This window comes from Mesoplodon bidens, assembly GCF_964165515.1.
Source record: "Mesoplodon bidens genome assembly, chromosome: X".
NCBI lineage: Eukaryota > Metazoa > Chordata > Mammalia > Artiodactyla > Ziphiidae > Mesoplodon > Mesoplodon bidens.
The window spans coordinates 128,315,235-128,335,913 of NC_138163.1; the positions used below are offsets into that span (position 1 = coordinate 128,315,235).

Here is a 20,679-nt window from a genome sequence, read left to right on the forward strand (position 1 = left end):
GGCTCACGGGCCCAGCCGCTCCGCGGCATGTGGGATCTTCCCGGACCGGGGCACGATCCCGTGTCCCCTGTATCGGCAGGCGGACTCTCAACCACCGCGCCACCAGGGAAGCCCCCAACTCTTTATAGAGATTTAATTCTTGACTCTTCTGCCCCAGGAGCAGGAAAAGAATGTCTTTGTTTTCCTGAAAATACCTTGTTATGGATTGAATTGTGTCCCCCCCACCAAAAGACAGGCTGAAGTCCTAACCCCCAGTACCTCAGGATGCCACGTAATTGGAAATAGAGTCACTGCAGGTATAATTAGTTAAGCTGAGGCCCTCGTGGAGTAGGAAGGTCCCTTAATCCAATGACTGGTCCTTATAAGAAGAGGAGAGGCACACAGGGAGAATGCCGTGCGATGACAGAGGCAGAGATGGGAAAGATGCATCTGATAAGCCAAGAAACAGCAAAGATGGACATCCACCACCAGCAGAGGTAAGGAAGGATTCGTCCCTAGAAGCTTTGGAAAGAGCCTGGCCCCGATGACACCTCCATTTCAGACTTCTAGCCTTCAGAACTCTGAGACAATGAATTGCTACTGTTATCAGCCACCCAGATTGTGGTACCTTGTTATGGCAGCCCTAGGAAACTAATTCACACCTAGTCAGAGAAACTTTGGAAAATACACTGAAGGATAAACTCACAATCTCCCGTAATCACACTGAGCAGGTAATCACCGTTCTTGTTTTTAGTGTCTCTCCTTCAGGTTTTTGCCTGCAGGTTTTTGCTCACGCCTGTAGGGAGATTTTCTTCCTCACAAAATTGAGCCCACCCTGGAGGGAGTATTCAGATTTAAACAGAAGACAGGCAGGAACAGGCATGGAAAGGAAATCATTTCATTCTCTTAGGGTGGATTTTTAGAAGGAGAAAGAATTGCAGTAGACAGGACCTATGTGCCCAACAGTTGCCTCAATGGACCTTTCTATTTGTCTGTTTGCGACCGTGAGCCTCTGTTTCTCTTCCTCCTTTTTTGATTTGTCCTGGAATCCAACCAACACTATAATTGTGCACACAGTACCCAGATCCTCTTTCCAATGTTGGAGAGGATCTCCACTGAACCCACCCCATCACGTCCCAAAGACTGAAAGCAAGTGTTCCAACACTCTCAGAGCAACCCAACGTCTCTTCTCCCCTCCTTGACCTTGCAAAATGTTTCCCAGGAGGAATAGATTGATGCTACTCCCAGCATCCACTGCAGGCTCTCGGAGCTTCACGAATAGCTCTTTGCAGAATGTACCAATTAGTGCATTTAAAATCTCTTCTGAAATAATGGAAATTAAAAAACTCATTCCAGAACTTTCAATAAAAATGAAACGACACCCTTCCTAATGTGCTGCACGGTTTGATGGAGACTCAGTTTAAAAGAAATGTAAGTTGAATGGCACCGATTGGAGGACTTGTGGGGTCATTTCCTTAGGAGAGCTCCCTGCCCCATGTTAACCATGAGCTACTCTAGTGGATCTGTGGCATTGCCCGTGACCCCCATTTGGCATCTGTTTCTCGGCAGTAAAACCAATGGATCTTGGTTCAAAAAGTACTGCAGAAGAATCCTTAACATGTACCAAGCGCTTGGATGATGTGTTGTATAGATGTAATGGCCCTTAAGTTTCAAAGACCTCATTGGGGTCAGTGGAAAAGGGCATGTGACCTTGAGTTTTCCCTTCATTCATAGCCTCCTTCTATGAGCAGCGTCCATGTTCTGGCAGGAACAGGTCCCCTTTCCTGCTTATTCTGTTCCCTCCACTTGTCAGCAGGAAGGCAGGCAAAACTGCTTTGGGGTTTAATTGCTCATGTGTTGAGCTCGTAGCTCACTGCCTGCTTGTGATGTGGGCTCTGGAAACCCTGGAGAAACATCTCCTGGATATCTCGTCAATGTTTTCAAGAGCCAAAGAGAGTGTGTGGATTAATCCATGTTGCAAATTATGGCATTCGCTAAATGAGCTACATATAAAGTTCATGCTCTCAGTGCTAGAAAAATGTCAACCTTTCACAGTTTAAAGTCTTTAGATAATCACTCAAGTGTTCAGAGACCAGCTGAGGCTGAAGTCTTTGTATAAATTTGAGATGACTTTTGGCTTTAGAAGCACCTAAGGTTTTCTTCTGGCCTGGAGTATTGGCAAGCTATGATATATTCACCGAATCCTAGTCTGAAAGGTCTTTAAATTAGGAAGGGAAGTCTCATGGTGCTGATGGAATATAAAGTGGTACAGCTGCTTTGGAAAATAGTCTGGCAGTTTCTCAAAAGGCTAAACACTGGGTTACCATGTCATACAGCAATTCCACTCCTAGGTGTCTACCCAAGAGAACTGAAGACATACATCCACTCAGATTTGTACACGCAAATCAGAGCAGCATTATTAATAACAGCCAAGAAGTGGAAACACTACAAATGTCTATCTGTACAAATATTTGGCCATAAAAAGGAATGAAATACTGATACATGCTACAATGTGGATGAACCTTGAAACATTACACTCAGTGAAAGAAGCCAGTCACAAAGGACCACATATTGTATGATTCCATTTGTGTGAAAAGTCCAGAATAGGCAAATCCATAGAGATGGAAAGTAGATCAGTGGTTGCCAGGGGTTGGGGGAAGTGGAAATGGGGGGAGTGACAGCTGATGGGCAAGGGATTTCCTTCTGGGATGATGAAAATGTTCTAAAATTGATTGTGATGATGGATGTACAACTGTGAAATCTACTGAAAACCATTGAGTTGTACACTTGAAAGAGGTGAATTGTGTAGTATGTGAATGATAAATCATTAAAGCTGGTAGATAGATGGGTAGCCGCCCACCACGTGTCCCAGGACAGTATCCTATGCTTCTCGAAGACACAGGCCATCTCTGCCTTGTAAATACTATGTCCTAATGCATGAGTGCAAAAACCTCAGGTTGTCTTTTTTTTTTCTCTCTTGGAGAAGTACATAATTCTTTTTTTTTTTTTTTTTTTTTTTTTTTTTTTGCGGTAGGCGGGCCTCTCACTGCTGTGGCCTCTCCCCCTGCAGAGCACAGGCTCCGGACGCGCAGGCTCAGCAGCCATGGCTCACGGGCCTAGCCGCTCTGCGGCATGTGGGATCTTCCCAGACCGGGGCACGAACCCGTGTCCCCTGCATCGGCAGGTGGACTCTCAACCACTGCGCCACCAGGGAAGCCCACATAATTCTTTATTTACTCTAAATAGAAGGAGTCATGTTTCCATGATGAACGCACAGAAAGCAAAGCCCATTTTGGTCTACACTTGATAAGATAATTGCATCACTTTTATGAAATCTAAACAGAGTTACAACTTAGGGCCCAAATTACCTGCCTGGCTGTCAGCTCTAATTATCTGAGGTAGCTTTCACAAAGGTTGAGTGTGGCAGCGATACTTCTGAGCAGCTGAGCACTTGGCTGGAAAAAAAATGGCTTAATCATCACACACATGATTTTCAAGACCTTTCCCAATGTTTGGCCCTTCTCACTCAGGATTTCGTGTGGATGGTATTGTGCCTTAGCACCAACAGGGTAGAATCAGTTGTCCTTTTAATTCTAATTTGGAGATCAATCTTCCATAGCTGCTGTTTGGATTGTAGGCTCCAAGCCCTAGAAGCAGCAGTATTTTTCCTGAAAGCACTAGGGCCCTCAGAGAATACTGTGAGGACACGAATTTTCTATTGAGCGTCAGGTTTTGGAGGTTAGGAAAAGCCATTTCACTGAAGGTACCTCGAGCATGTTGGTGAGCCCAGAAGGGAAGCCTTGGAAGGGCAACGTGTAGGCAGGCTCATTGAGCTTGCTCTTCTCTATTAAATACCTCATGAATCCATCTGGAAGGATGGTCATGTGCTCACCGAGACAGAGTTTCTGGGACACTGATAGCTCCAGGTGGCAGGCCCATGTCGGCCAACACGTGTTAAGTCCAAAGTGTTCTAGCGTCCTCCTTGATGGGCTGGCGTTGGCCAGGCTTTAGAGACTTACCCCGGTTCTCCAGGTCTTCTGGGCTTTTAGGAGATACCAGTTCGTCTATGAGGCATGACTGGTATCGGACCATCCTGCCTCGTGTGTGTGTAGTGTGTTTACTTGAGCAGACGCAGAGCTGGAGCTCAGACCAGCCTCCTCACGTTCTGACTTCCTGCCTTTGTTTGTTCTAGAAACCAGACGCAGCTGGAGATGAGAAAAATTCAGGTCTGCGCCGCGGTCAGTTGACATCCCGAGGAAAGCATTTAACATGTTGGGATGGGTTTTACAAGCTTCCTTCCTAAGAAAGCGTATTCTTTCCAAATGGTTGGAGAAGACATTTGCTATTTTTTAAATAGCAGTGACTGTGGGGTCTAATCAAGACCCCCTGGTTATTGTTAGAGCAGGATAATAATAGTAGCTAATAGGAGTTGAGCCATAAGTAAGAATATTGCTGTCCTGACTTTACAGAGAAGGAAACTGAAGCTCGGGGTCTGCCCAGGGACCCACAGCTCAGAAGAAGTCAAGCGGGTCTGAATTCACAGCTTTCTCTTAATCACATGGGCGCATTGCCTTTGGGGGTAAATCACGTCCCTGTTACAAGGTCAGACTGAGCTCTGATTTGCGCTTGATGTTGGGACAGGAGGTAATCCATAAATATGGTTTTGTTTAGATTTGATTCCAAACCTAATGGCGTATGTAATGACATGATTACTACTATTAGTATATGGCACTGTTTGCTGAGATGCCAGAGTTTGTATTTCATGCAGTAAACTAGACTGGCAACCACCGCTTAATGCACTAATGCTGGTAATTAGCGAAGCTCTCATTTAACTAAATAGACCATTTGCCTTTGAAACCAGCGTCTAAATGGAAGTACAGTAATCTGTCATCCCAGTCCACCACTTTGTCCTCAGTTTGGACACTGGCTGTAGTTATTTCTTTAGCTAGCTAGACATTTCAAACAAACGGTGTTCAAAAAACATCTATAGGGCTTCCCTGGTGGCGCAGTGGTTGAAAGTCTGCCTGCCGATGCAGGGGACACGGGTTCGTGCCCCGGTCTGGGAAGATCCCACATGCCGCGGAGCGTCTGGGCCCGTGAGCCATGGCTGCTGAGCCTGCGCGTCTGGAGCCTGTGCTCCGCAACAGGAGAGGCCACAACAGTGAGAGGCCCGCGTACCACCAAAAAAAAAAAAACAAAAAAACAAAAAACTAAAACATCTATAGAGGGGAGAAATTCTGAAGTCCTGGTGGAGTTTTGGTTGATTGACTCCAATGTCTCCCTCCAGTAAGACCGGTTAGACTCTTATTGATGGGCAAGGATGAGCCTCTCGGTCTAAAGTGCATTAGCAGGATGTCACCTGCTCCTCCCTTTTCCATACAGATACTGTGTCTGATTGGTCTCCTGTGCATGAAGCAGCCATTCATGGACGTCTGCTGTCTTTGAGGAACCTCATCAGCCAGGTAAGTAACTTTTGGGGGAAAAAAAAGATGAATATTAAGCACATTCTACTGCTCACCACATTGAGAAAAAGACACCACAGTCTGATATTAAGATATAAATTTCCTCTTTAGCAGAAGGAGATGAATCCTGTCCTTCTTTATTTGGAGGCTGGCATAATACTAGAGTTTGGTACAATTCTACGCACAGAATAGATTCTATACTAAATATCTATTGAATGAATAGCAGGCAAATTAGTGCATTCAAGTCGCTGTCACTTTATTCAATAGACTGTGTTCTTGAAAATTATCATGTAAAACAGTGGTTTTCAGCTGGGGCAGTTTTGCCCCAAAGGGGACATTTGACAATGTCTGGCGACATTTTGGGTTGTCATGACTGGAAGCAGGAGCAGGGATGAGGTGGAGTGGAGGTGTTATTGGCATCTAGTAGCTAGAGACCAAGGAAGTAATTAAACATCTGACACTGCACAGGGCAGCTCTCCACATTCAAAAATTATCCAGCCCTGAACGTCAGTAGTGCTGAAAGAGGTTGAAAACCCCTCATGTAAAATAACTGCTTGAAAATGTCTTTTAAAATATGACATCGTGGGCTTCCCTGGTGGCGCAGTGGTTGAGAGTCCGCCTGCCGATGCAGGGGACACGGGTTCGTGCCCCGGTCCTGGAAGATCCCACATGCCGTGGAGCGGCTGGGCCCGTGAGCCATGGCCGCTGAGCCTGCGCGTCCGGAGCCTGTGCTCCGCGACGAGAGAGGCCACAACAGTGAGAGGCCCGCGTACCACACACACACAAAAAATATATATATATATATATATATGACATCGTATAATTTCAAAGACTTGTTCAGTTCTGTTGAATCTCCAGTGGAAATGGCTCTGCCCAGTTTCATATTAGTTTCTCTGCTCCTTGGGCGTCATTTCAAGTACACATTAATTTGAGTTTTGATGCTTTGAAATTATTGGGAACTTAAGCAAAGGCGCTTTTAAGAAAGCAGTTGCAATCGCCATTCAAAATTCCAGTAAAGTTTTTCTTCATAGTGTTCTGTTCTCTGAAGAGACAATATGGACCTTTTAGGTTAGAAGCTCTTGGCCCTTTCATGGACCCCTTTGATAGTCTAGCAAAGTCTGTGGACCCCTTCTCAGACTAATGTTTTAAATGCATAAAACACAATATAGAGGAACTCTATAAACAAATGTGTGACATAGTGATCTATGAACTTCTTTATTAATGCACTCAATAAGAAGATTTAGTGGTGATTCTAATTACTACCATACTTTCTAAGTAGGATGAATGTATATTCTGAGATATTTTAGATATCTGCAATATTCGTACTGCAATTAAAAATATCTGAGATTCCTCTCTGTGATAGTCCTATATACTGCCGTTACTACTGTGGTTTGTGATCTAAATTCACAATCAAGAGACATGATAAATTTCAGGTGGTAGTTCGTGGAAATGTGCTTTGAAAAAATTCCAATTTCACGGACGTATATAGACTAAGAAATCCTCCCAAGAGAAAACAGTTTCTAAAGACGATTTTCAGATTACTCTAAGCCACTGTCTTAAGCTGTTTTTGGTAGCAGCAGCCCCTTATAAATAGAAATACAGATAGTAACACATAACTCTAGCTAAATGAAGTTAAGCTGCTTCTCAGATAAAATGCAACATTTACCTTTTTTTGATAGGGTGAAAAATGATCATTGCAGCTTTTATATATGACTTATTAAATTGGACTGATGTTCATTTATGTTTAGTATTTACATGTTTACTGAATATCAGCTGGAATCATGTCTTTAAGCTCTTTTGCATTATTTAAGCAAGTTATTTTCTTGGAACCTCAATTTCTGCCTTTATAAAATGAGTGTTCCAATACCTACCTGTATTAGTCAGATCTTGCTGTGTAACAAACACCCCAAACTCAGTGGCATAATACAATTAACATTTATTTCTTGCTAATGAGACTTTGGATCAGCTGATCTGGACTGAGCTTGGCTCCAAGCTGTGGGTTGGGTACAGCTCTGCTGCACACGCCTCCCATCCTTATTTCACCAGTAGCTACCTGAGGAATTTTCTCCTTGTGGCAAAATGTTGAAGCATAGCAGGGCAAGCTCAACCATGAAAGAATACTTCCAGTCTACTTATGTCACATCTGCTAACACCCCATTGGTCAGAGCAAGTCAGATGACCAAGTCCAAATTCAAGGATCAAGGAAGTATTGATACATTTTGTCAACTATGAGGTCATGGCAAGGGTGTGAATGTATTACACTGCTACAGGAGAGTGAAGAATTGAGACCAAAAATTCAGTCTATTATGTTACCTTATATGAGTTTGAGAGAATTAACTAAGGTGACGTTGTGTAAATTACCTGCTCCAGTTACTCCTCATAAATGAGGAGTATCTATTTTCTTATTACAATCTACATAGCGCTTCAGGTAATCAAAGCATACTGAAAAACTCTCCTGCTAAACTAAACAAACATATTTTAGTAAGGGGAGTAAGACCAAACATTCAAATGGCTATAACAAAGAGAAAAGAAAATTACAGAAAATAATTCTCACTTGGTCCAAGAAGGGAGAAACTGAAACTCTAGCTAATTATTCTTTACTGTGACTTCACATTAAAATAATGTGAGATTAAAAAAAAATAACAATGCCTGGGCTTCACTGTAGATATTCTGATTTAGCCTAGGGCAGGCTTCATGCATTGGTATTTTTTAAGCTCCTGTAGGACCAGTACGTTCAGGGATTTAAAAAAATAAATTTATTTATTTTACTTATTTCTAGCTGCATTGGGTCTTCATTGCTGTGCACAGGCTTTCTCTAGTTGCGGCGAGTGGGGGCTACTCTTCGTTGCGGTGTGTGGGCTTCTCCTTGCGGTGGCTTCTCTTGTTGCGGAGCATGGGCTCCAGGCACGCAGGCTCAGTAGTTGTGGCGCACGGGCTTAGTTGCTCTGTGGCATGTGGGATCTGGCAAGACAAGGAGCTCCTTTCAGGGGAGCTTGGTTGGCAAAGGCTGAATTTATGTCGTGAGCTGGGTCTCTGGGTGGTTATGTCTTAGCAGGGAATTAGAAACATATACTGGGGATGGAGATTTAGATTTTTTATTTTTTAAAATAAATTTGTTTATTTATTTATGGCTGCATTGAGTCTTTGTTGCAGTGCACGGGCTTCTCATTGTGGTGGCTTCTCTTGTTGCAGAGCGTGGGCTCTAGGTGCGTGGGCTTCAGTAGTTGTGGCACACAGGATTAGTTGCCCCGCGGCATGTGGGATCTTCCCAGACCAGGACTTGAACCCGTGTCCCCTGCATTGGCAGGCGGATTCTTAACCACTGTGCCACCAGGGTAGTCCCGAGATTTAGATTTGAAAGCCCTGATATATAATATATAAAGAGTATTGAGAGAAAAAGAAAAGGATTTGAGGGCAAATCCTGGAGGAAATGCCTGCATTAGGAGATGTAAGGATGAAAAGGACAGAGTTAGTGAAAGAGACAGAAAAAAAGGCAGTCAGAGGTCGGAGATAATTCCAGGTAGAACTCTGTTTTAGAAGTCAGGGGAGAGGTTTCACGAGGTGAGGATGAACATGTGACAAATTTAGAGGTGGAAGAAGGTGGGGGACAGAGCAGTGCAAACTGGTTTCCGGAAGTCACAGGTGGTCTTTAAAAGCAGTATCAGCAGGATTGTGTTGGTAGAAAATGAGAGAAGGGGTAAAAGTACAGACAACGGGGATAGACTATTTTCAAAAAAAATAAATAAATAAAAGAGGGGGCAGCAAAGGGAAGAAGCACATGGATGGATGCTTGGCAGAGGGTCAGGACTGAGGGATGGGGGGGCTTTGAAAGCAAAAAGAAAGTGTATCTCGAGAGAGCAGGGGACACATGTGAGAAGGTGGATGAAGGAATGTCACGGGCGTGGTGGGAGCTGGGGGGGCCCGGGTGGGGTCACGGGCTATTGGAGTACACTCATATATTTCTTCCTCAAAGAAAGGAGCAATGCGAGAAAAGAAGACTGGAGGAATGCAGAGAGATTTTAGGGGTGGGGAGAAAGGGAATGTAGGAAGTTCTCACATCAAATGGCTTTGACCTCCTTGGTAAAGTAGGAAGGAAGTGATGTGTTCTGATGAACGTGAGTACGATAGGTGTTCATGATCTTCTTTTCTGCTGAGTGTAGAGAAGGAAGTGAGAACTGTGGGAAGGACAAAGAATAAAGCCTCAGCTTCTTGTAGTCAGTTGGTTCAGCCTGGGTAAGCATATGATTTGGGGCTGGGACAGAAAGTTGCCAGGTACTAAGCACTGTGTCACCCATGGGTGCCCTGATATTGTACAACCCCAAGGACCCATCAGAAAGAGCTTCTGAATATAGGCTGAGACTAGGGGACAGACAGTTGATGATAGAACAATTAAAGATAAACTATTCATTTTTTTAACTGAGAACTCACTGTAGACTGGACCCTCTCTGAAGTAATGGGTTAAAATTTACCTTATAATAGTATATGATTCAGTCTTGTCAATAATTCAAACAAATTGCCACAGTTCATTTAAAGTCAAACTTGTACCTCTAAATACAGTCCTCAGTTTGCAAAGGGAAACTTAATTTAATGGAACTTCGTTGTAATGTGAATATGTAATGAGTGGTGAACACTTTTGTACTGTGAATAATTCCTTTTTTACATTTTCATTTACCTGGATTTATGTATAAGCACCTAAATGATGATTTAGAAATGGCAGTGGTGACTGCAGTTAACAGAACACAGTAAAGAATTCCTTTAAAGGACAGTCTTCTTTCATCTCAGGATCTGTCGCACAGAGAAAAATGCAGTTAACATTTTGCTGTGAATTTCTTGTGTACTCTAGTAGTGTGTGGGGAAGAGATTGGACAAATATAGAACATTGAGAGTGGGGAAAAAAAGGATTTGAGAACAGATCTTTGAGGGGATGCCTCTAATAAAATAATAATGACAATAATAAAACAGCAGATGCCACACTGAAGTCCATGGGCAGTGCTTGTGAAGGGAATAAATGCTATAACTCAAATTCTTCTCGAGTCAGAGGGTCAGTAGGCATTTATTGAATACAGATGGAATTTGAGTTTATGACGGAAGGGAAGATACAGTCCTATCCCTCCCTGCGAACAGCAGAGCTGGGATGACAAAGTAGTATAAAGGATATTGGAGTTTCTCATTTTTAAGCAGGTGATTTTGAGTCACCCAGAACCCCTTTGCAGACCCACCTAAAAAGGCTCTGTGTCTGAGATCCTGTAGACTCAGGTGTATGTCCAGGTATATATCAAAATGCATGAGCTTGACAGTCAGAGGGTAAAAGTCCAAAGGACAGCATGACTAGGGGGCTGACTTGTAAATGCCCACAGAAGTAGAAGAATGTATGTTAGGAATGATGGTGAGTGAAGTCATTGATTGGAATGATTTTAGGCAAATTTAAAGTGTTCTGGGAAGAAAAGGTATAATATGTTACCAAGATGTTAATTAAACTATCCATGCTCTTAACTGACATGCCCTAAGGAAAAGAACTTTTATTGTACGTGATTTCTTCCTGTTAGGGAATAGATAATATATTCCAAGATCGGGGGTGGGGGGTCTGTGGAGCCTCTCCTGGAGTTCTTTGATGTTTTGCTTGGATTGGGCTCAGGATCCATCTGCTGGAGAGCACATTTTCCCAGAGGATGAAGAATCCCAGGGCCTTTCAGACACTTTCTTGCTTCTTCAGCCCTAGTATACTAGAGTGAGAATGTAATTGCCCCTCAGCCTCGGGACTTTCTGCCTCTCTGTCTGTGGAGGTTCACCTAATGCTTTGGCCTGTATTAGTCCAGGGCTATTGGAGTGCGCTCATATATACCTGTACGTATATAAGAAATACATATACATATTTCTAATATATACCTGTACGTATATAAGAAATCCCGAACTTAGAGGCTTGATGTAACAGACATGTATTAGTTCCCAGTGTCTATGGGTCAGGAATCTAGACACAGTTTAGCTGGGTCAGGGACTCTTATGAATCTGCAGTCATAAGAGTGTGGACCAGAGCTTCAGGCATCTTGAGGCTTGACTAAGGATGGACCCCAGCCCAAATTCTCTTACATGGCTGTTGGCAAGATTCAGTTCCTTCTGGGTTTTTGTTTTTTTTTTAAGCACACACTAGAAACTGCCCTTTTGCTTTTTTCTTTTTTTAAAAAATTTATTTAATTAATTTATTTATTTTTGGCTGTGTTGGGTCTTCGGTGCTGCACGCGGGCTTTCTCTAGTTGTGGCGAGCGGGGGCTACTCTCTGTTGTGGTGCATGGGCTTCTCACTGCAGTGGCTTCTCTCATTGTGGAGCATGGGCTCTAGGCGCGCGGGCTTCAGTAGTTACGGCACGCGGGCTCAGTAGTTGTGGCTCACGGGCTCTAGAGCACAGGCTCAGTAGTTGTGGCACACGAGCTTAGTTGCTCCGCGGCATGTGGGATCTTCCTGGACCAGGGATCGAACCCATGTCCCCTGCATTGGCAGGCGGATTCTCAACCACTGCGCCACCGGAGAAGCCCCCTTCTGGGTTCTTTCACTAAAAGCCTCAATTCCTGGCTGGCTGTTGCCTGGAGACTGCCCTAAGTTCCTTGTCATGGCCCTCATCAAAACAATGAGCCAATAAGTGAGAGGACAAGAGAGCGTGAGAGCAAGCTGAAAGTCAGTCTTGAGTGTGTACACCTAAGAGTCACATGGCTAGGTCATAGGTATGTGTGTCATCAACTCTAACAGATACTGTCAAACTGTTAGCCTGAGTGGTTGTGTTATATTACACTCCCGCCAGCAGTATGACGGTTCCTTTTTTTGTTTGTTTTTTTACATCATTGTCAACACCTTAGCGTACTGTCAGATTTTGAGCCAGGTTAACTTTTTTTTTTAAGTTGTTGGGTTTTTATTTTTATTTTATTTTTAAATTGAAGTATAGTTGATTTACAGCATTGTATTAATTTCTGCTATACAGCAAAGTGATTCAGTTACACATATATATATACATTCCTTTTCATATTCTTTTTCCATTATGGTTTCTCACAGGATATTGAATATAGTTCCCTGTGCTCTACAGTAGGACCTTGTTGTTTATCCATCCTATATATAATAGTTTACATCTGCTAATCCCAAACTCCCAATCCATCCCTTCCTCAGTCCCCTCCCCCTTGGGAGCCACAAGTCTGCTCTCTATGTCTGTGAGTCTGTTTCTGTTTCGTAGATAAGTCCATTTGTATCATATTTTATATTCCATACATAAGTGGTATCATATGGTATTTCTTTCTCTGTCTGACTTACTTTGCTTAGTATGATAATCTCTAGGTCCATCCATATTGCTGCAAATGGCATTATTTCATTCTTTTTTATGAGCCAGATTAACTTTTTTTGTAAATTTTTTAATTGATGTATAATTGATTTATAATGTTGTTTGTTAATTTCTGCTGTACAGCGAAGTGATTCATTTATATATATATTAATATATATATATATATATACACATTCTTTTTTTAATATCCTTTTCCATTATGGTTTATCATAGGTGAGCCAGGTTAACTTTTTTTTTTTTTTTACAGTTTTTTGTTTGTTTGTTTTTTTGGTTTTTTTTTTGCTGTACGCGGGCCTCTCACTGCTGTGGCCTCTCCCGTTGTGGAGCACAGGCTCCGGACGCGGACGCGCAGGCTCAGTGGCCACGGCTCACGGGCCCAGCCGCTCCGTGGCATGTGGGATCTTCCTGGACCGGGCTACGAACCCGTGTTCCCTGCATCGGCAGGCGGACTCTCAACCACCAGGGAAGCCCCCAGGTTAACTTTTAAAAGAATTGTCTTGTACTGAATTCATGACTGAAACCCAACCCTACAGAACTGTTGCTTTGCATCCCTTCCTCTGCCCATTTCCCCTCCTCCAGGGCTGGCTTGTGAACCTCGTCACGGCAGATCGTGTGTCCCCGCTCCATGAAGCCTGTCTCGGAGGTCATCCGTCCTGTGCAAACATTTTATTAAAGCATGGAGCTCAGGTAAGTGCAGCTCAAATCACACCTTAGACACCATGACTGAAAAAATGACGATTTCTATCCGTTTTGAATACTTTCCAGCATTTTTGATTAGCCTGATTTGAAATATGAAGTTTTTTTTCAAAAGTATTATGTCTATCAAGCTTATTTACTTTAGTAGTAGATGAAATACTGCATTTTTAGCTAGAAAGTCATGGTCTGAGCCTGTATCATTTTCTTTGACTGTCACTATTCATAAATAGCTGTTCGATTTCTGCCTTCATTCCTGTGGCTGGAAGGTAGTGACATATTGTAGAAAACACATAACATTTGGCTCCATAAGACCTGATGGTCCCAGACCATCTCTACCATTTACTAACATTGGAAACTTGGACAAGTTACTTAGCCTGTAAGCTTTAGAGTCTATATATGAGAAAAAAAAAACAGGGAAAATACCAAAAAAAATTATGTAGCATATTTTGTGGTATTGTGAGGATTGAGAGGGATAAGGCATGTGATTATTATTTGGAGAATGGGAATCGGGATGACATAATGAGATTCTAGAGAAGGAAGATACGAAATCATTCAATTTGAAAGTAGGGACCAGTAGATCTTCCATTAACTTAAGTACTCTCTTGCTCAGAAGTGATGGGAAAATCTGATCAGGAAATTCTGTATGGGTTTCTCATCTTTTCTCAACCAGTCTGTACTGAGCATTTATTATGTGCCTAACTCTAGATAAAGATTTTCAGGAACTTCTAAGCTAAATGAGGAGACAACCAGATAAACAGGTAAATGGTGGCATGTAACACTAACCACTTCAAAAGATAAACCCTGAAATCTTGGTAGCCTCATATAATAAAAGTTTATTTCTTGTTCAACTCAGAATCCAGTGTGGGTGTTCCCAGTTGGGTGGCTGTTTTCCAAGGGTGATTCAAGGACACAGGCTCCTTTCATCCTGTTGCTCCACTGTCTTCAACAAGTGGCTCCCATATGTGCTCCATTCCAGATGGCTAGAAGGGGAAAAGACATGGAGGATTGTGAATGGAAGCTTTTTAAGGGCCAGTCTTGGCAGTGACATATGTCACTTTTGCTCATATCCCATTGGCCAGAATTCAGGCCATGTCTAACTGCCAGGGAGGCGGGCAAGTGTAGTATGCCTCTGGGCCCAAGAGAGAGGAAATGAGTTTGTTTAATGCATAGTATCTCAGCCACAGCAGGCAATTACAATACGCTGTTTTTATCTGTTAGTTTCTTCTGTGTAACAAACCACCCTGACTTAATGACTTAAGACAGTAGCCATTTATCGCACAGTTCCTTGTGTTGTCTGGACAGCTCTTCTGGTCTGGCTGCTTCAGCTAACCTCAGCTGGGCTTACTGAGGCATTTGAGGTTAGCTGATAGATGGATGGGCTGGGGCAGGCTGCTTCATGATGACCTTGGCTGGGATGGCTGGGAGGTCTGGGGAGACAGAAAATCTCTACGTGGTCTCTCATCCTTTAGCAGGCGGCCCAGGCCTGTTCACATGGTAGCAGGGATTCCAAGAGCAGCAAAAGGGGGCAAGCTCTCTGCTTGCATCACACTTGTAACTGTCCCATTGACCAAAGCAATTCATGTGGACAAGCCCAGATTCAAGGATTGAAAAGATAGTCTCCGTCTTGGGATGGGAGGAGTTACTAAGCCACTCTGCAAAGGGATATGCATCCTGGGCAGAGAATCTGTGGCCATATTTTGCAAACTACTGCAATGTAATAAGTATTAATAGTAAGGGGATTGTTGGGAACACATAGAAGTGTCCCTAACCCATTTATTTCTGATGGAGAGGGGGAGTCAAAAGATGCTTCCTACAGGAAATGATGTTACAGTTGAAACCTAAAGGACCTGTTGGAGTTAGTCAGCTCAGTGGTGGGTTGGGGGAAATGATGGACTTCCCACCCACTGGGAACAACAAACGCAAAGCCCTAGAAGTGAAAGTGGGGGCTTCAAATCGTTCCTTCAAATCATTCCTTAGAGACGTCCCTGGTGGGTCAGTGGTTAAGGATCCGCCTGCCAATGCAGGGGACACGGGTTCGAGTCCTGGTCCGGGAAGATCGCACGTGCCGCGGAGCAACTAAGCCCGTGCGCCACAACTACTGAGCCTGTGCTCTAGAGCCCGCGAGCCACAACTACTGAGCCCGCCCGCCTAGAGCCCATTCTCCACAACTAGAGAAGTCACCGCAATGAGAGGCCCGTGCACTGCAACGAAGAGTAGCCCCCGCTCGCCACAACTAGAGAAAGCCCACATGCAGCAACGAAGACCCAACACAGCCAAAAATATATAAAATAAATAAATTTTTTAAAAACTGAAAAAAATAATTCCTTATAGCAGCAGAATAGAGCAGGTGAGAGGGGTCAGAACACAAACAAACTTGCCGACCATGCCAAGAAAATGGGCTTTGTCCTGAGAGCAGCCAAGAGCCATAGATGAGTGCATCATGAGGTTTATATTTTGGTTAAGAAAACTTACCCCAAACTTGGAAAGAGGGCCAGGACTAAGCAGAGGCGAGAAAGGAGCCTGGGGTGCAAACTCGAAACTCTGTTCACTCACAGGGTCACTCAGCACTTTTGTAACCCTGGGAGCAAGTGTCTCCTTAAACTTTGCACCCTGGACATCTTTCATGCGTCACTAGTCCTGGCCTTGCGTGGAACTAGGGCATGAGAATGACGTCCTTGTCTTCACGGTATCGTTTAACAGGTTCACCAAAGAATTCCTTGATAGAGGAAAATGCATCTGCACTTGGCTTTGCTCTTTGCCATTCAATTATAGCCCAAACACTGTGAAGTTAGATGTTAACTTATAAGTTTCAGTCTGATTTCCACTGTTAGAAAAGATAGCCCCAACGATTATAGTTTTATGGCCCTATAGGATATTAACCACTTTTGTATCTATTAGCAAATTTATTTCAGCATTGCATTGACTGAGTATATAAATTCTCCTTTTAGCCATCCTTGCCATTTTACTGGTTCCCTCATTAATGAACGAGCTGAATAAAATCTTTGGCTTGTGTTCACTCTATATTTGGATGAAAGTGATGTTTTAAAATTTATTAATTTATTTTTGGCTGTGTTGTGTCTTCGTTGCTGCACGTGGGCTTTCTCTAGTTGTGGCGAGCAGGGGCTACTCTTTGTTGCGGTGCACGGGCTTCTCATTGTGGTGGCTTCTCTTGTTGCGGAGCACGGGCTCTAGGCACACGGGCTTCAGTATTTGTGGCTTGCGGGCTCTAGAGCGCGGGCTCAGTGCTTGTGGCTCACGGGCTCAGTGGTTGTGGCTCGCGGGCTCTAGAGCGCAGGCTCAGTAGCTGTGGCGCACGGGCTTAGTTGCTCCGCGGCATGTGAGATCTTCCCGGACCAGGGATCGAACCCATGTCCCCTGCATTGGCAGGTGGACCCCCAACCACTGTGTCACCAGGGAAGTCCCGAAAGTGATATTTTTAAATTAAAAAAAATAATACATTAACAATTTTAAAAGGTTACTCTAGGGCCTCCCTGGTGGCGCAGTGGTTGAGAGTCCGCCTGCCGATGCAGGGGATACGGGTTCGTGCCCCGGTCTGGGAGGATCCCATATGCTGCGGAGCGGCTGGGCCCGTGAGCCGTGGCCGCTGAGCCTGCGCGTCCGGAGCCTGTGCTCCGCAATGGGAGAGGCCACAACAGTGAGAGGCCCGCGTACCACGGAAAAAAAAAAAAAAAGAAAAAAAAAAAAAAAAAAGGTTACTCTAACTGCTGTGGGGCAATTGGATTGGTGTGGGATGGGTCTAGGATGGCATGTTTAAAATAAGGTGATTAGTGGGAATTTCCTGGCCGTCCAGTGGTTAGGACTGCACAGTCCCACTGCAGGGGGCACGAGTTCAATCCCTGGTCTGGGAATGTTCTTGGTGCATTACATTCCATACCTCATCCGGTTTTTCACAACAACTTTGGGGAATTTGTTATTTTTTGTCCCCATTTTGTAGCTGTGGAATTTAAGGCTCAGACAAGTGAAATAATAGCTTGAAAATGGTGGAGCTTAGGTCTGAATCCAGGATACCCCACTGCCCGCTTTCATGCTGGAGCTTTTCTTTCTAGGTGAATGGTGTTACTACAGACTGGCATACTCCCTTGTTTAATGCTTGTGTCAGCGGCAGCCTGGACTGTGTGAATTTGCTTCTGCAACATGGAGCCAGTCCCCACCCTGAGAGTGATCTGGCGTCCCCCATGCACGAAGCTGCTAAGAGAGGTAAATCTGTTGAGAATTTAAGTTTTCCACCCCCTCCTTCAAGGGACATCTTATTGTTGAAGGGAAGAGGGAAAAGGAAGTATACGGAGCAGTTGTTCTCAATGTGTGGATCCTGGGACCAGAAGCGTCAGCCTGACCTGGCATGCAAATGCAGATTCTTGGGCCCCATTCCAGACCCAGTGAATCAGTAACTTTGGGGGCGGGGTCCAGCCATCTGTGCTTTGTTTAACAAGCCCTCCAGGTGATTTCTGATGCACAGTAAATTTGAGAAGCACCCTTTTAGAACATTTGGAATGTTGCTCACTGCTGTGTTTCTGGAACAGGGCCTGGCATATAGTAGACTATCCATCAGAATTTGTGGAATGTGTTGTTGAACTCATGACCCCATAAAGTCAAGTTATTTTATAAAACAAATTATAGTCCTTCTGTTTTAAGGCCTTAAAGAATATTGTCTCAGGGCCACCTAAGTTTGCTAAGTGAAACAAACTTTCAATTTTTGGAAATATAAGATGTTATATACAGTTCCGGGTAAGTCTCCCTATCCCCAGGTTTGTTGAGGTATAATTGACAAATAAGATTGTATATATTTAAGGTGTACAGTGTGATAATTTGATATACGTATACATTGTGAAAGGATAACCATAATCAAGTTAATTAACACATCCATTGCCTCATATAGTTCCCTTTTTTTGTGGTGAGAACATTTAAGATCTACTCCCGTAGCAAATTTAAAGTACAGTATATACAGTATATATATTATTAGCTGTAGTCACCATGCTGTACATTAGATCCCCAGAACTTATTCATCTGGGATAATTCTTTTCATAAAGTCACAGTTTTCCTGCTATTCTTAACTCTGAGACAAAAAAAATAAAAGTGTAAGTTTTGCTTTTCTCTGATATTTCTCCTCCTCCTCGACATCATGATGACCGTACCTTGCCCCGAGGGCCATTTCCGCAGTGACTTCACAAAATGGCTTCCCCTCATCTTTACAGCAGCCCCATTTGACTGGATCCACCCATATTATAATTATCTCCCAAAGCACTGGCATTTCTTCATGAGGAGACATGTTAACTCATCATATTCACTGGACACATAGAACTAAAATGGTATAACAAGATAAATGCAAAGGAGCAATGTTCCAAGTATGATGTCCTAGACCAAGGAAGAGTGATTCTGCTTTCACCAAACCTAGTTGGCCACACTGGGCCTCACTCACGTTGGATTTGGCACCTTTCTCTAAGCCTCGCCTGTGCCTGCCGTGGCCTGTTTGTCCCAGGGCCTGCTCTTGGTGAGGTTGTAACTTTCCTTCCCTGTTCCACGGTCAACTCTGTGCCCTTTCTTCTCCAGGTCCACCTTTAGTCCCTGTTGTTCCATACCTCTCCTCAGCGCTCACTTTGATTTCTGTAATCAGACTGATTACAAAGCCACCAACAATTGAAAAAGGTGGGTGGCTGCTCGTTGCTTACTGTGGCTGGTACACTCAAGTGGAGTTCCACCCAGAGCTACAGATGCCATCTTATAGTCAACCCATTAACTGGTGACGGTGTTGAAGAGCATTCCCTCTTCTAAATAGAGGAAATAGCTTTTGGTCGCTGGATAAGTTGTTGGAAAATTTAAACACACAAAAAATGGGCGAGGTGGTGTTTCCCTAGCTACGAGAATTTGTGTTGTAACTGTTTTCTCTCACTTTGGGCTGCAGGCCACGTGGAGTGCATTGAGTCTCTTGTGGCTCATGGGGGCGACGTTGACCGGAACATCAGCCACCTGGGCACACCGTTATATTTGGCTTGTGAAAATCTGCAGGTGGCCTGTGCCAAGAAGCTTCTGGAATCAGGTAAAACCAAAAGCAAAACATAACAAGGAAAGTAAATGAAAAGTAAATTAAAGGTATTTGAAAGCTCTTTCTATTGTAGCAGAAGAAAGAGCGCGGGCAATGGAGCCAGACAAGATCAGAGTTCATACTGACTGTGTTTCCGTGGGGAATTAGTTTAAACTGTTTCAACTTTAGTTCTCTCACTTGTAATGAGAATAGTGATGATAATGATGATGACATCTCCCAGGATGGCCCTCAATGCTTATTAGTTTCTCCTCCCTCCCTCTGGCCATTGATATTATTAGGCCCTGAGTAACTTGCACAGCTGCTGGCTTAGGGCCGAATCTTCAGATTTGGGGCCGCCTTCACCAGTTCTCTTTGACTTGGAAATAGAACTTGCCCCATTTTTAGTCCATTGTAAATATTATATTTTTGAAAAGTCGTAGGTCGCATCATTCTTTTGCACCTTCCTGCTGTTATCCAGACCCTTCTTCAACACTTGGGATACCACTTCATCACCTCCTTCATTATCTGAGTCCTGGTTATTCTTTAAAAATCCAGTAATCTTGCCCTTTGCTGAATGTTCTTACCGTCCTCATTGCCTTCTACTCACTTGGCAGCCATTACCATGAATTAGGAGATTGGTTCCCTCTCTCCTTCTCTCCCTCTCTTTCTTCTATTACCCTAGGTGGATTTTAAGCTCCTAGTCAGGAGAGGGCCATGTTTGGCATCCCTCACAAAGCTAAGACCAATACAAGAACCATTCAGTTAACATTTGTTGACTGGACCTAGATTCCCATTTTACTAGAGGGACAGCAGCTCAGGCAAAGTCATATGTCCCCACACATCACAGCGGGAGCCAGCATCTGGACTGGGGTAGGGATTTGTTGAGAGTGTAAGGATGGAATTGGGTGGGGATGGTCCTCGAATTCTACCTTATCCCTGAAGAGGAGGGCTTTGCCACCTTCCCTGTGATCTTGGGATTGGCCACCCCAATCTAGGCAATGCTGCCATAATTGATTGCCCTTCACAGTCCAAATCACGTGGTCCCAAGTCTCTGGTTTAAAACCGCATGGCAGTTGCTCGGCGTGTAAATGTGGATAATTGCCATAGATGAGATTTCACCATCTAGCCTCACTTCCGGCCTGTACTGGCTAATATTTGGGCTCCATTAATAATGAATGTGC

At 43.8% G+C, this 20,679-nt stretch overlaps 1 protein-coding gene across 3 annotated transcripts in view; it reads left to right on the top strand.

Moving 5' to 3' along the window:
* ASB9 (ankyrin repeat and SOCS box containing 9) overlaps positions 1-20,679 on the top strand; it is a 40,932-nt gene that overhangs the window by 3,352 nt on the left and 16,901 nt on the right. For all 3 annotated transcript variants that reach the window (XM_081221945.1, XM_081221944.1, XM_081221946.1), the window contains exons 2-5: positions 5,362-5,441; positions 13,342-13,449; positions 17,526-17,676; positions 19,379-19,513. In XM_081221945.1, coding sequence (XP_081078071.1) covers positions 5,362-5,441; positions 13,342-13,449; positions 17,526-17,676; positions 19,379-19,513 — 474 coding nt within the window. The remainder of the gene's footprint in view (positions 1-5,361; positions 5,442-13,341; positions 13,450-17,525; positions 17,677-19,378; positions 19,514-20,679) is intronic.